This window comes from Ovis aries, chromosome 14, assembly GCF_016772045.2.
Source record: "Ovis aries strain OAR_USU_Benz2616 breed Rambouillet chromosome 14, ARS-UI_Ramb_v3.0, whole genome shotgun sequence".
Lineage (NCBI taxonomy): Eukaryota > Metazoa > Chordata > Mammalia > Artiodactyla > Bovidae > Ovis > Ovis aries.
In genome coordinates this window covers 23,512,049-23,527,839 of record NC_056067.1, presented here as the reverse complement: position 1 = coordinate 23,527,839, position 15,791 = coordinate 23,512,049, and the positions used below count along the sequence as shown (strand labels likewise).

General features: G+C 52.1%; 3 protein-coding genes across 3 annotated transcripts; all 3 read left to right on the top strand.

Moving 5' to 3' along the window:
• The first annotated feature begins 1,642 nt into the window (after window positions 1–1,642).
• On the top strand, window positions 1,643–3,001 carry LOC101117691 (metallothionein-1C-like). The gene is made up of 3 exons (XM_004014998.5): window positions 1,643–1,740; window positions 2,351–2,416; window positions 2,777–3,001. The coding sequence occupies exons 1-3, from the start codon at window positions 1,713–1,715 to the stop codon at window positions 2,866–2,868; spliced, it is 186 nt and encodes a 61-aa protein (XP_004015047.1). The 5' UTR covers window positions 1,643–1,712; the 3' UTR covers window positions 2,869–3,001.
• A 3,096-nt stretch (window positions 3,002–6,097) lies between these two features.
• On the top strand, window positions 6,098–8,107 carry MT1B (Metallothionein-1B). The gene is made up of 2 exons (XM_042231641.1): window positions 6,098–6,936; window positions 7,875–8,107. Exons 1-2 carry the CDS (start codon window positions 6,504–6,506, stop codon window positions 7,964–7,966), a joined length of 525 nt encoding a protein of 174 aa, XP_042087575.1. The 5' UTR covers window positions 6,098–6,503; the 3' UTR covers window positions 7,967–8,107.
• A 3,825-nt stretch (window positions 8,108–11,932) lies between these two features.
• LOC101117184 (metallothionein-1A) lies at window positions 11,933–13,739 on the top strand. The gene is made up of 3 exons (XM_004014996.4): window positions 11,933–12,029; window positions 12,742–12,807; window positions 13,516–13,739. The coding sequence occupies exons 1-3, from the start codon at window positions 12,002–12,004 to the stop codon at window positions 13,605–13,607; spliced, it is 186 nt and encodes a 61-aa protein (XP_004015045.1). The 5' UTR covers window positions 11,933–12,001; the 3' UTR covers window positions 13,608–13,739.
• Window positions 13,740–15,791: the final 2,052 nt, after the last annotated feature.

Below are 15,791 nucleotides of genomic sequence, written 5' to 3'. Positions count from 1 at the left end.
GTTGTTATAGTAGTTTCCCACTGACTTTAATCTCAGGGCAGGGTTAGTGCTAAGAGATGCCCTAAGGGATCTCCTCTGTTACAGAGGCTTTCTTAGCGCCATTGCAGTCTTACCCATAAGCCTAGAGTACTTGCTATGTTTTGCAACTAGCTCCAATCAGCATACCATCAATGTACTGGACCAGTGTGGTGTCTTGGAGAAGGAAAAGACAGTCTAGGTCCCTGAAGACAAAATCATGACACAAGCCTGGAAAGCTGATAAGCTTGAGGCCTAATCTCTCTTTAAAAGATCTCAAGCAGTACACTGATATTGAAGACTGCTGCTGCTGCTAAGTCACTTCAGTCATGTCCGACTCTGTGCGACCCCATAGACGGCAGCCCACCAGGCTCCCCCGTCCCTGGGATTCTCCAGGCAAGAACACTGGAGTGGGTTGCCATTTCCTTCTCCAATGCTGGAAAGTGAAAAGTGAAAGTGAAGTCGCTCAGTCGTGTCCTACTCTTAGTGACCACATGGACTGCAGCCCACCAGGGTCCTCCATCCATGGGATTTTCCAGGCAAGGATACTGGATATTGAAGACACATCAAAGGAAAACTTGATCCTTGACCCTCTCTTTCCTTTGGGAAGCTGACTGGACTCAGATCCAGTGGCTCTAATTCCTAGCTCTGTGGGCAAGCTACTTAACATCCTTGTGACTTCCCTTCCCATCAGCCTAATGGGCTCACAAATAATAGTGTTCCTCTTTAGATTCATTTTGAGGGATGAAAGATTAAAAAAAACAACAACAGATTAACCAGCTGTGACACACACAAAATGCTGTCAAATAGTAATATTGAAAGGGAAACAATTAAAAAATGATATGTAAGGCTAGGTCTGAAAATCACCTAAAAAAAAATCCCTCCTCTGGATGCATCCTACTTTCTGAACATCTTTTCTGGAGTGAGGTGGGCTGGCTAGGCTGTATAGATACGCAAAGGACCCAGACAAACGTGCCCATATATCCCTTCAAACTAGAGAGTGGAGGAAGGATGGAAGCTGAGGCCATTTCCGTTTATACCCTAAGGAGGCTCCCCAGGCGCAGTGTCCGCCTTGAATTGAGCCAGAAAAATAGGGCCAAAGGCCTTCTGAGCACTGGGGGAGAAAATGTTCTGGTTTTTCCACCGCCTCCTTTCAGCAGGGACGTGAGCACAGGCTGGGGTTGCACACAGGCTCCGGAAAGGACGAACTTGAGAACTTGAGTACAAAGGGACGGGCGGCGAGGGGTATTGGAGGGGGCAGGTTGGGGTGGCAAAGACGGATGATTGGGTTCTTGGAAGATCCTGAAACAAAGGTGGCATCCTACCTTGGGAAAATTGGGAAGAGGGGGTGCAGAGAAGCTGGGACACCGAGAGCAACCTGGCACACCCTCCCTCGGCGAGTTCTCGTGCCAAAGGGGGAGGTCCGAGCACTGCGCACGGACCGAAGTCTTGTTCGCTGAACCTGCGCCCGGCGGGCGCCGCCAGGTGCGCTCAGCCCAGCGGGGCGGAGCGGAGCGGACAGCGTGGACCCACCGAGCGGGGCGGGCGGAGTGCAAGGCCGGGGCGGGGCCTCTGCGCCCGGGCCGCCTCCTCCGGGTATAAACTGAACCGCGCGTTCCTGGATTCCAACACGTCCCCAACCGGCCCAAGTTCCTCTTCTTTGCCACTTGCTTTGGACGGCCTCACCTCATCTCCGAATGGACCCCAACTGCTCCTGCTCCACTGGTAAGGGATCCCTGGCTCTGGGACTTCGGATGTCCCCTCCCCAATATCAAGAAGCGTCCCTGGGTTTAGAAGAGGGAGTATTTGGGGTGAGCTTCTGTAGTTAACCCAGCATGTGCTTTCTCCCCAAACTAGCGACTTCATCTTCCATTAGAGCGTTCCCTTCCTCTTAGTCTTCCGCTTCAGAGGCAAGAGGTCTGAGGCTCAAGGCTGCCCGGTCCCACATCATCCTGGTGTCTCGGGGCCTCTGGGTCGGCTCCAGTGCTCTGTCCAGGCCTCCGTATTGCCTAGGCTGGTTGGGGAGGAGATATTGCCTCTTCTGGGCTCAGACAGAAGGTCCGAGCCATCCAGGCTTCCTGAATGGGCACTGGAGCCTGGGCTCATCCTTGGGGGTAAATACAAGACAGTACCCTTTGCACCGAAGGGCAGAGAAGCGGGGTGGTGGGGGGTTGGGGGGGGGGGGGGGGGGGGGGGGATGAGCCTTCTGTCTGTTCTGTGCTAGACAGGAGCTCTCAGGGCTGGTCCTGCCCCAGGAGGAGGGGGAGGGCCCTGCTGATGGCTGCAGCGGCTCCTCTTCCCCCCTGCTCACCGCTGGCTTTTCCCTTCCTGGCAGGCAGCTCCTGCAGCTGCGCTGGCTCCTGCACCTGCAAGGCCTGCAGATGCCCCTCCTGCAAGAAGAGTGAGTGCGGGCCTCCTCTGGGAACCCAGGGAGGGGGTGGGTGGGGAGTGCTGTAGCTAGGGGGAGGGAGGGAACCCAGAGTGGGTTCTGAGTGCGTGGTTCTGAGGGGCTGGCCCTCTTGCCGCTGGGCACCCACCTGTCACTGCTGCTTCTAACTTTCTGCTCTGTCCTGGGCTTAGATGGAGCCAGGCAGCCATTTCGTAGTAGAACTCATGCCACAGGTCCTCCAAGCTGTCTTAGGGCATGCTTTTCTGCACTCAGGGTTCTCTGGGTCTGAGGGTTTTGCCGCAGGGTTGCTGTTCGGCAGAGAGGTGCCTGGGAAATGCATCTCTGACACCTGCTTTCCCCATCTCCCCCCAGGCTGCTGCTCATGCTGCCCCGTGGGCTGTGCCAAGTGTGCCCAGGGCTGCATCTGCAAAGGGGCCTCGGACAAGTGCAGCTGCTGTGCCTGATGTGGGGTAGAGCCTGCTCCCAGGTGTCAGTGGAGGAACGTGGGCCAACCTGCATTTTTATACAACTCTGACTTGATCTCTACATTCCCTTTCTTAGGAAATATGTAAATGGTAATAAAGGTTGTTGACACTATTCTGATTCAGTTTTCTTTTCTGTGCATTTGGAATAAGGGCTTTTGTGCTATCCAGGGCTGGTGTAGGAGACTGGATGAGAACTATAGAGACATGGCTACTAGAACAAAGCATTAGGCCCCAATAAACTAAGTGTGCTGAGCAGATTCAGGGTCCCCTCCATTCTCATGTCAAGGGTTGGTGTCTTCATTTTCCATCCTCTGATTGCCCTGAATAACTTCAGTTCCACATAGATTTTAGGCTTGATAGACTCTAAAGAAGTTGGACTCACACCCCTAGTTACCTAAATCCCTACCTGGGACTCTCAAACTCCCTGCACTGAAAGACTAGTGTGAATTTTCTGGCTGTGGTTTCTATTTTCTATCTTCACAAACCTAAATGTTGGCAAAATAAAATTAAGTGAATTACTAATAAAAATTTACAAGGATATAAAATACAAAGTCCAATTATTGATTCAACAAATTTGAATAAATACATGGGGAACAGTAATACAAGAAAAATTTAAAAAGTAAAACCCACGTTTGTTCACCCAATACTAACACAATATTGTAAATCAACTATAGTTCAGTTTAAAAAAGAAACTATACATTTGTTCCATCAGAGGTGTATGCTGAACACTGAAAACACTGGTGCCCCACTGTGTGGACCAGCTATACCTGGAGTAGCCCCTCCCCACATCCCCACAGGAACCATCCATCTCACCTGGCCCAGTGCCAGGACACCTGCTACCCTTGAGAGCTCCCTGCGTTGAGTTGACTCTAAGTCATTGGAAGTTCCTTTAGGTCAGGCTGAACTCTGCTTTCAAAATCCAGCCCTTGGCTACTTGAAACCAGCAGAGTGGCTAGGAATTAGGAGGTAATGCCCAGCCATTTCCCAGCAAGAGGGAGTGTACCTGGAAACTGGTTCCTGATGAAGGGCTTCATGTCTGCCTGCGCACGTTCTGCACAGTACCACATTCTGCAGTTACGAAACTGTAGCTGTATTTGGAAGGAGAGAGGTGCTGAGTGACTTGTAAACGATGGTCGTGGCTAGTCCCCTCCGGACAACATTTGGAGTGATTTGCTATTTGAAAGACAAGTCACATGGTCCAAGTGTCAGGACCACACTCACCCACAGGTATCCTGTGTGAAGAGGGGATTTCTAGACCCCAGTGTGCTGGTTCATTTAAGCAGTGGCACTTCCTGCCACATATCCTGTATGAAAGTGACGTCGCTGTCATATCCGACTCTTAGCGACCCCATGGACTGCAGCCTACCAGGCTCCTCTGTCCATGGGATTTTCCAGGCAAGAGTACTAGAGTGGGTTGCCACTTCCTTCTCCAGGGGATCTTCCCGCTCCAGCATCGAACCTGGGTCTCCTGCATTGCAGACAGACACTTTGCCGTCTGAGCCACCAGGGAAGCCCCCTATCCTGAATGAGTCTCTCAAATCCTCTAAGTCTCCATTTCCTATTAAAAGGAGATTGTATCTCTACATGGTATTGAGAGTGGCCTAGCTCCTCACTGCTGCTGCTGCTGCTAAGTCTCTTCAGTCGTGTCCGACTCTGTGCTACCCCATAGACGGCAGCCCACCAGACTCCCCTGTCCCTGGGATTCTCCAGGCAAGAACACTGGAGTGGGTTGCCATTTCCTTCTCCAATGCATAGAAGTGAAAAGTGAAAGTGAAGTTGCTCAGTCGTGTTCGACTCCTAGCGACCCCATGGACTGCAGCCTACCAGTCTCCTCTGTCCACGGAATTTGCCAGGCAAGAGTACTGGAGTGGGTTGCCATTGCCTTTTCCGTAGCTCCTCACTAGGTCTTAATAAACAGTGTCTATTACGATCCTTCAGTTAACAGTGACTTTATTGGGACAGAATCTTGTTGAATCCTAACAAGCTCTTTGGGAAAGGTGGGAGGTTAAAGTTTGATTGGAAATGTACTAATCCGTTGTCAGCGGGAGTGTGGATGCCCTGCGACAGCCCCCGTCGGGTGTGACGCTTCCACACCATTTGGACAACCACAAATTCAATGCCCACCCTCATATCACCTGATCTACACTGAACCCATCACAGAGTGAACTTGCAGGGGATGGAGGGATGTGCCAATTGCCCAGAGTTTGAGCGACCTGCCCAAGGGCACACAGGTCACAGTCAAGAGGTCTGAATCTATACTACAGCTGTCTCACCTACTTGCCAAAGGTGAATAATTATGAGGTCGTATTATGCTGAGCCCTGCCTCTCATTATTCAGAGCTGGCAGGCTCCTTAGAGACAGGCTTGTTGTGCTAATGGCAGAAGGGATGGGAGACTGAAGTCCAAGAGGTCACGGCTATGATCTTCCCTTCCTTGGGGTCGTTATGCTTCCGGAACCTCCATCCTGGAATGGGGTGGACTGGCTAGGTTCAGGAAAACCCATGAAAAGTTTAGGGCAAGAGCACCTGGAAAAACGTGCCCATCCATCCATTCAGCCGTGGAGAGCAAAAGGAAGGATGGGAGGCAGAGGCCTGAGTGAGTTGATCCTGGGGCTGTTTGAGAGAAAAGTTAAGAGAAACGCTGCCTAGGGCCCTTCGCGGGGACCAGGACAGGGAACGGTGGGGCAAGAGGGAATCGGGGCCTTGGTGGTGAAGGTCACATCCACCACGGGGCTCTGCACACGAGGCTCTGAACACGACACACAGCTCCAGCCATGCCTGGGACGTGAGCCCGAGACTCGGGTTGCGCACTGGCTCCGGGAAGTGGTGAACGCGAAGAGATAGCGCGGGGGTCGGGGGTGGGGAAGACGGCGAAAACACAGAGGCTGGGTTCCCGGAAAAAGCCGGGAGCGGGGAGGCTGCCGCCCTCGGGAAAATTGGGAGGGGGCGGGCAGGGAGGCTAGGACACCGTGTATCTCCCGGCAAACTGTCCCTCCCCGCGGGCCGGGGCCAAAGGCGGCGCTCCGTGTGCACAGCGGCCCCAAGGGCACCGGGAGACTCTTGCGCTCGGCTCGCGTGGGGCTCACCGCCCGGCCCCGGGAGCTGTGGGCGGCGCGGGCGCGGAGCCTCGGGGCGGGTGCAGGCGGGGCGGGCCCTCTGCGCCCGGGCCGTCTCCTCGGTTACAAACCCAGCGAGCGGGCTCCTCGACTCGACACGCCTCTCACCTGATCGGGTGTCTCTTCTTTGCAGCGTGCTTTTGCCCTCTGGTCTCAGCTCGGCTCCAAATGGACCCCAACTGCTCCTGCCCCACTAGTAGGCGACCCCTGGCTCTGGGCCTAGGATACACCCTTCCCAGGCACTAGACAGAGGTTCCGTGGGGTTAGACGATGGAGGATTTTGAATTTGAGCTAAAGTGGACGTCCAGGGTTCACCCAGAAGTGCTTTCTGCCTAGCCAGGATCGAGAGAGCATTTTTTTTTTCCTTTTTTACCCCCCTAGTCAAGCGGCTTGTGGGATCTTAGTTCCTCCACCAGGGATTGAACACAGGGCCCTGAGCAGTGAGAGCACGGGAATCCTAAGGACTGGACTCACAGGGAATTCCCAGACTCTAATTTTGAATGGAGAGTCCTGAGGCTCAAGATTGTCCTTGTTGTCCTCACCCAGGGGGTCAGGGGACAGCTAGACCGGGACCCAGTGCTGGGTGGAGACCTTGGAGCTGCCGGGCCTTGATGGCAGGAGGGGACATGGTGCCTCTTGGGGTTCAGGACGTAGGCCTGGCCCCCAGCCCCAGTCAACCTGGGCTGGGTCTGGAACCTGGGGCCTTCCCTGGGAAGGGGATCTACTTTCCTGGGACCGGAAGAGAGAAGCTGCGGCTTCTCCATCTGCCTGAGTGGCGGGGAGCTCTCCCAGGGCTGGTCCTGACCCAGGAGGAGGGGGAGGGCCCTACTGATGGCTGCGTGGCTCCTCCTCCCCCCTGCTCACCGCTGGCCTTTCCCTTCCTGTCTGCTTCCTGCTCCTGCAAGGCCTGCAGATGCCCCTCCTGCAAGAAGAGTGAGTGCGGGGCCTCCTCTGGGAACCTGGGGTCTGGGCTGAGTCTGAGGAGGGACCCGGAGCTCAGCAGGGAGCAGGACTGACCAGACTTCCCTACATCACCCCCACCCCCTGCACCAGCACTGAAACAGAATCTGAGCTGAAAGAGCCAGAGAGATGATTCCATTCCAACTTCTCATTCTACAATGGCTAAAAAAGTTTGAGAGAGGTCAGCGAATGGGGTCAAGGATGGAAACTAGACCTAGAACCCAGGTCTCTTGTCTCTGATGTCACCTTGTGAACCCTCCAGTGTCCTGGGCACTTTAGATTCTTGAACTTGGTGACCAGGTGCAGAGTCTCTGCCCTGGGCGTGCAGCCCTTTGCTGTACAGGCAGCCCAGTCCTTCCCTGACCCCTGGTGAACAGCTGTGGCAGCAGTTTGCCCCTCTCTGAACTTGACCACTTTCCTTACTTCACTGTATGTTTCTGAGGGGTGTGTGCATACTTACTTCACTGTATATTCGCTTCAGTCATGTCTCTTTGTGACCCTGATGGGCTATAGCCTTCCAGCTCCTCTGTCCATGGGATTCTCCAGTCAAGGATACCAGAGTGGGTTGCCATGGCCTCCTCCAGGGGATCTTCCCAACCCAGGGATCGAGTCCACATCTCTTCCATCTCCTGCGTTGGCAGGAGGGTTCTTTGCCACTAGTGCCACCTGGGAAGCCCTTTGAGGAGTGGCAGCTGCCCTTTCACTGCCCCTAAAGGCCCCACCACAGTCTCTAGGCTTTCTGCCCTGTCCTGAACTCAGAGCAATTTTCAGAGTGTCAGAGATGAATTTCTTAGGATAGAGCATACTTTCCTAAGGTCAGGGTCCTCAGGGCCTGGGGCCAGCTTGTGCTAGGCCTGCTGTTGGGAAGGGTGGCTTCACGTAATGTTGTCTCTCACTCTCACTCCCCCCAGGCTGCTGCTCCCGCTGCCCCGTGGGCTGCGCCAAGTGTGCCCAGGGCTGCATCTGCAAAGGGGCCTCGGACAAGTGCAGCTGCTGCGCCTGATGTCGCGGAGACCCTGCCCCAGGTGTCCACAGAGCAACCAGGACAAACTTGCATTTGACAATTGTTTCTCACTACCTTAATGCGATACAACATTCCTTTTTCTATAAAATATGTGAATTGTAATAAATCTTGTTGACTCTATTCTGGCTTCTGTTTTTGTTTGTGTGTCTTGAGTGGAAATGCAGAGGCTTGGGTTCTGGACCTAACCAGTTTCCCCTAAGACACTGAGTACCTTAAACAGGTCAGGTTACCTCTCTGAGCTTTGGCTTCTCAGGTAAAAGGGGACACATCCTCCAAGTGACATAAAGGCATTGGGCACATACAGGTCCTCACTGCCCTCATTATTTCAAGTGATGATGATGGGAAAACTCCTCAATTTCTATTTTCATTCTCTGGGCTTCCCCTACCTAAGTTCAGGCCTCAGTGTTATCAGGTTTGTAGGTTTCGAAAGTACTCAGACCCGGTGAAATCCGAATTCTAATTGTTTTACTTCTGCATAGGGCTTGTTTCTAAAACACTGCTGAAGGACCAGTTTTTATTTTCTAATGCTAAAGATTTAAACTTTGGTAAACATACTAAAAAAAATTTTAGAGGTCACAGTGGGGGGGAAAAACATTTTTAGATTCAATACAGAGAATTTCATCAATCTATGAAGAACCAATAAGAAAATTTAAGTTTTAAATGCTACACATATGTTCATCGAAGCCGTGGATAAGCCCTCCTGGGAACACTTCACCAATGCCCCACTGTGCGGACCATGCACACCTGAAGCAGCTCTTGCCCCCGCATACCCGCAGGGAACATCAGCCTTGGCTTGCCCAGGGTCACTGACAGGACAGCCACCACCGCTGCCAGCTTCCTGTGGTGAGCTGGCTTAGAATCTTTGGGAGTTCTTCCCTAGGGCAGGCTGAGATCTGTCCCTGTCTCAAAATCCAGCCCTTGGCTACATGAAAGCAGCGAAGCGACTGAAAGTGGAAGGAGTCACCGCCCAGCTGTTTCCCAGGAAGAGGACGTGTACCTGAGAACTGGGTCCAGGTGAAGGGCTTCGTGTCCGCAGGGTGATAGCTATGGCCCAGTGTGGAGGGCGAGGTGGTGTTCATTAGGCTGGAGTGAGGAGCCCAGTGACTTGTTCTTTATATCAAAGCTCACTGCCCCTGGCCATTTGCGGAGGGAATTGCCATTATTATTATTCTTTTTAACGCAGAAATCTTTTATAGTAAAAGGACACTTCATGTAAGTTGTGTGCGTGCATGCGTGCTCAGGGGGCCCAGCTGGGTCTGACTTTTTGCAATCCCATGAATTGTTTTCCCCCCAGGCTCTTTGGCTCATGGAATTTTCCAGGCAAGAATAACTGGAGTAGGTTTCCCCTTCCTACTCCAGGGTATTGCTATTTGTTGTACAATCAAAAAACAACAACAACAACAACAACAACAACCCATAAAACAAGTCACTTGGCCTAGAAGTCAGAACCACACTTGCCCACAGATTTCCTTTGTGAAGAGGGGATGGGTTTTGGTGTGAGGCATCCTGGTTCACAACTACCTAGCCACTGTCTGACTTGGGCGTGCATTTGATATTGCCTGAGCCTCCATTTTCACATGTGTATAAGGGAAATTACATCTCAATGGCAGGGACATAAATGGGATAGTGGTGATTCCTAGATATGGCTTTAAGAAGTGGCCATTATAATCATTTGATCCACGGAGTTTTGTGGATATGTGGATAATCCATTGAGGCCCCAACAAACTCCTAGAAAATGGCTCATGGATTTGGAAGGATTCCCCAGGACTAAGGCTGGGAATGGGTTGGAACCTTGCTGACTGAGTGCCAGGGGAGTGGGGATGCCCTCCAATGACACCGACAGGATAAGATGCTACACAGTGTCAGGACAGACTCGGAAGACTTTCCCACCCTTCATGTCATCCGATCTGCACAGGAACCAGTGCCAGAATACATGTGCAGGGGCTGGGGTCATTGTACCATCTTCCAGAGAGGTTAAGCGACCTGCCCAAGGACACACAGTCAGAAGTCAGAAGACTGAACCTGTACTCCACCTGTCTCACCTCCTGGCCCCACACTGCTGGTTACGATGCCCCTGGAGGCTGAATCCTGCCTCTCCGGCTGCAGAGCTGCAAGGGTCCCCAGAGATGGTCCAGTTATGGTCCTGGCTGGAGAGGTGGGAGACAGAGAGGTCACAGAGCTATGCAGAGGGTTCTGACTGCCAGCTCAGTGCTTCCCACTGCTCCTTCCATGCCAGGAGTTCCGTGCCCTCACCCACTATGAGGTGTCATGGTGCCCAGTAGGGGGTGAGGGCAAGGGGGCTGCAATCAGCCTGCATGAGCGCCAGACCCGCCTGTGTCACATCCACAGGACACAACCTCTTTGTGCTTCAGTCTCATCTGCTTTAAAAGGCAAAAGAATAGTGTCTGGCTCTTAGGATTAAAAAACTGAATATTTGCAAAGAAACTGGAATGAGACCTGGCACACAGTCAGTAATATAGTAATATTAGCTATTATGATTATCAGTCGAAGCATAGGATACATTTCTCTACACCCAGACCAATAAGCTGGAGCTGGTGTGCTATCTGAGGGTTCTCTCTTGTTCTCATCAAACATTGGGAGCAGATGACTAGTTCCCCTAAGAGGGTTATGCCCCTCTCCCAACAAAAAAGGGCTGGTGCTAGGGATATTAAGCCATCAGCAAGACAATCCGAGTTCTCCTAACAAAATACTGAAGGATTCTGCCATTGCTGTTACCTGAACCAAGATTTTACTTAACGTTTTATATACATATAAATTTGTTTACATGAAAAGCAAACTTTTTAAGGCTATGAATATGAAGATCAATTTACTTCTAGACACTGATGGTAGCCACTAAGACATATATGCATTCCTTTCATGCCACTTCGGCACCCATGCTTGAGCTAAGGCAGTAGAGAAGTGCTGAACACATAGCTCTGGGCCACAGGGAAGCTTCATCGCTGCCTCTTTTCCTTAAGAAGAGACAGGAATAGCATTTGGGGCACATCCCAGCACTGTGACCTTGGGTTAGTAGCATCCTTGTACTGGATGTACTTTTTGCCTTTGGGAAACAGGCTCCCAAGTAGTATTTCCCTTGAGCTGTTAGAATTCAAAGAGGAAAAGTGATGAAACAAGGCTTGGCACAGACTCCCTGGTATGTAATTCTCAGGACTATTCAAAGGGAAATACCCACTGTCTTACTTCGTTATTGGATGCCAGCTCTGCCCATCACTTACAAGGATGCTTTTCCTAGGGGGCATCCTATGACTAGGGAACCTCCATCCTGGAGCCGGGTGGACTGGCTAGGCAGTGGATTCCCTGGCCCATTCATCTATTCAGTCGTGGAGAATGTAAGGAAGGCTGGGCGACAGAAGGCTGAGTTCGCTGCTGGGCTGTTACAGGAGAAACTAGAGACTCTGTTCAAAGTCCAGGGTGGGGGCTGTGGGAGGAAATATTAGGGAAGCGGGGTTCGGGGGATAGGTGGTGAAGCTCACATCCATCACGGGTCTCTGCACACGACACAGGGGCTCCATCCAAGCCTGGGATGTGAGCACGAGGCTCGGATTGCGCATGAGCTCTGGGAAAGGGTGAAAGCAAAGACAAGAGTTGCGGGGGCAGGGAAGACTGCGAGGACTCAGGGACTGGGTTCCCGTAAACACCGATGACTGCCCACATTGTGGAAAGCTGGGAAGGGGCGGGCAGGAATCCTGGAGCGCTACTTGTCATTCGGGACAAAGTCCCTCCGCGTTGGGGGCGAGTAGGGGGACGGAGGCGTTTCGGTGCGCACGGAGCCCAGCCGCGTTCCAGGAATCTTGCGCTCGGCCGCGCGTGGTGCTCACCGCCCGACCCGGGTGCAGCGGGCAGCTCGGGTGCAGGCGGGGGCAGACCCTCTGCGCCCGGCCCGCCTCCTGTGGGTATAATAGCGCTCGGCTCCTGGGCTCCAACACGCCTCCCACCGGACCAGTGGATCTGCTTGCCACTTGTTCTGGACCTCGGACCTCGCTTTTCCTCCAAATGGACCCGAACTGCTCCTGCCCCACTGGTAAGGGTCCCCTGGCGTTGAGCCCTAGGATGCTCGCTTCCAAGCGTAGGACAGAAGGTCCCGGCAGCTAGAGAAGGGAGGATGTGGAGTTTGTGCTCAAGGGGACTCCTGTCATCGAACCAATGGTTTTTCCTAGTCAGGATTATGAGACCGTTTATCTCCCTTTGCCACCCCGCTGCCTTTTTTTGTTGTTTGGTTTTTAGTTTGTCGTCTTGCATGGTGTGCTGGATCTTAGTTCCCCGACCAGGGATGGTACCCGTGCCTCCCTGTAGGGACAGCAGGGAGGCTTAACCACTGGGGAAATCCCCGCTTCTTGTTGAATTGAATGTACTGAGGTTCCAGCTCATCCTTGTCCTCACCCACCTGGTCAGGGGACAGCTCGACCGGGACCCAGCGCTGCGAGGAGGCCTTGGAGCTGCTGGGCCTTGATGGGAGGTGGGGACATGATGCCTCTTGGGCTCCAGGACATAGACCTGGCCCCCACCCCCGTCACCCTGGCCTGGGTCTAGAGCCTGGGCCTTCCCTGGGGAGTAAATCAGGAGGGGACCTACTTTCCTGGGACCAGAAGAGAGGAGCTGGGGCTTCTCTATCCGCCTGAGTGGACTGGCAGCTCCAGCGCTGGTCCTGACTCAGGAAGATGGGGAGGGCCCTGCTGACGGCTGCATGGCTCCTCCTCCCCCCTGCTCACCGCTGGCCTTTCCCTTCCTGGCAGGCGGCTCCTGCAGCTGCGCTGGCTCCTGCACCTGCAAGGCCTGCAGATGCCCCTCCTGCAAGAAGAGTGAGTGCGGGCCCCCCTCTGGGAACTTGGGGTCTGGGCTGAGGAGGGACCCAGAGCTCAGCAGGCAGGAGCAGGACACTGACCACACTTCCCTACATATCCTGTGCCCACCCCCACCCCCAGCACTGAAACAGATTGAGACCCATACAAGCCATAGGGATTGTTCAGTCCCAACCAACCTCTCATTCTCGAAAGGTAAACTGGTAAACCGAGCCCATAGAAGTCACATAATAGTGTCAAGAATGGATCGGGGACTAGAATCTCCTTTCTCTGATGCCACTTTGTGAACCCTCCGGAGTCCTGAGTACTTCATACGAACTTGGTGACTATGTATAGCTTCTCTGAACCATGTCCTTTGCTGCAGATGCAGCCCAGAGCATTCCTGGTCTTCCTGGGACCAGCTCTGTAACTAGTCTGCCTCCTCTCTGACCCTGAAGACTTTCTCACTTCATTGGATGCTTCTGGGGGTGGCCTTCCCTTGGTCCCAAGGCCCTGTCACTGTCTCTCCAAGGACCTCTGACTATTCTGTACTCACATGGGGCGAGCAACCTTTTCCTTTTGTCACAGAGCAAATTTCTTAAGACAGCTCTCTATCCTGAAGTCAGAGTCCTCTAGGCCTGGAGGAAGAGCCTGTGGCAGGTCTGCTGTTGGGAAGGGTGTTTTCGTGTAATATTATTTCTGACTTTCACTCTCTCCTTTCTTCCCCAGGCTGCTGCTCTTGCTGCCCTGTGGGCTGTGCCAAGTGTGCCCAGGGCTGTGTCTGCAAAGGGGCCTCGGACAAGTGCAGCTGCTGCGCCTGATGTCGGGGAGAGCCTGCCCTAGTTGTCAACAGAGCAACCATGACAAATTTATGTTTTTTCATACAACCTGAGCTGGTGCTAAATTTCCTTTTTCTATGAGACATGTGATTTCTAGTAAAGTTGTTGACTTTATTCTGGCTCTGTCTTCCTTTGTTTATCTTGGACAAAGAGACTTTATGCCTACGAGGACTGGGGTTGGGGGTGGGGAATGGACCAGAAGTGCAGAGATCTGGGCTCCGGACCAAATATTAGCCCCCTGAGGGTCTTAGCAGGCCAGGCTACCTCTCAGAGCTTCGGTTTCTCAGTTCAAAAGGAAAACGTTGTCCATATGACACAATGACATCGGGCAGATACTGGTTCCCCTCTGTTCTCATTGTGAGAATTGATGGCTCAGAAACTTCAGTTTTTATTAAATTCTGTGGGGATTTGTGACAACCTCAGTCCTCGGTGATGTGAATCTTCAAAAGTACTCACAGGGAATGCTATTTAATGCTCCTCTTGTTTGATTTCCATGTTTTAGCTTGCTTCTAAAACAATAAAACGACCTGTTTTTATTTTCTACCACACTTTTATTTTGAAAAATAAAAATGAATTACTAAAAAATTGTTAAAATCTACAGTATGTAAAACCTACTTTGGATTCAACACATAATAAGCAACATTAATATATGAAGATGATAACTTTTAAAAGTTTGTGATTTTTATATGTTATTGAAGATGTTCATGAGCCCTAGAAACACTTTACAAATGCCCCACTGTGTGAGCAAACACACCTGAGATGCTGGGCTTGGCATCCCCAGAGGGATTATCAGTCTTGGCTTGGCCAGTTCCAGTGACAAGACAGCTGTTTTTCCTGAGAGCTGCCTGTGCTGACCTGGCTCTGAATCTTTGAAAATTCCTCCCTAAGTCAGGCTGAAATCCATCCTTCCTTGAAATTTAGCCCTTTGCTTCTGGAATCCCACAAACTAACTTAAATTTAGAGGGAATTTCCCATCTTTTTCCCAGCAAAAGCAAGTTTACCTGATACTTGGTACCAGATAGAGGACTTCATGTCTTCCTCGGCATGTGATGGCTATTCTGCAGTTTGAAGGGCCCCATGGTGTTTATCAGGGAGCAGTGTGTGCTGCCATGCGTGCGTGCTAAGTCGCTTCAATCCTGTCCGACTCTGCCATCCGATGGACTAGCCTGCCAGGCTCCCGTGTGCTGAGTGAATGGTAATCCATTCCAGGTGTCCCACCCCCTGGCGGTCGCTGGAGGGAATTACTATTTGATGTTCAAGAGAAAGGGGAGTCTTGTGATTCAGAACTCAGGATGTAGATTGCCTACATGTGCCCAGTTGAAGAGCCAGCCTGTGCTGAGTGCATGGGTATGGGGGTGGTCAGGCATCCTTGCTAACAGCCACTTTGCCACTTCCTGACAGAGGCAAGTTATTGATACTGTGGGATTCCATTTCCTCCTTCCTATAAAAAAGATAAAAGGACTTCCCTGGTGGTTCAGGGGTAAAGAATCCACCTGCCAATCCAGAAGACACAGGTTGGATCATTGATCCGGAAAGATCCCACATGCCACGGAGCATCTAAGCCTCCTGACTAGCTGTGTGCCACAACTGACGAGCCTGCGCGCTAGAGCCTGTGCTCCCCAACGAGGAGCCACTGCAATAAGAAGTCCACGACTGCAACTAGAGAAAGCCCAAGCACAGCAAGGAAGACCCAGCACAGACAAATGTAAATGAATAATCAGTTTAAAAGATGCTATTTCAATGTGGGGGAATAAGTGAGACAGTGGCTTGGTTCCAAGCACAGGTTTCACGAATGGTGTCCATTATGATCTCTATTTCCACACTGACATTCATCCAGTTCCCAATAAGTGCCTGGAGAAAGCCTCATTGGTTTGCAACCATGCTCAGGGTGAGGCCACGGGCGGATAGGAACCTTGCTTATCCAGTGCCCACAGGGCCTTTGCATGTCCTGCAGTAAGCCCCACAGTCACTGCACCACCATTTGAGCAAACTCAGTGAACCTGCAAGGTCTGGACTGACTGCTAGTTACAAAGAGGTAAGAGAACTTGCCTAAGGTCACACAGTCCACAGTCAGAAGACTGAACCTAAACTACTGTCTCACCTCCTGGCCATGCTATGTTGATGATGATGCCACTGGATGCTGACCCTGCCTCTCCTAATTCAGAG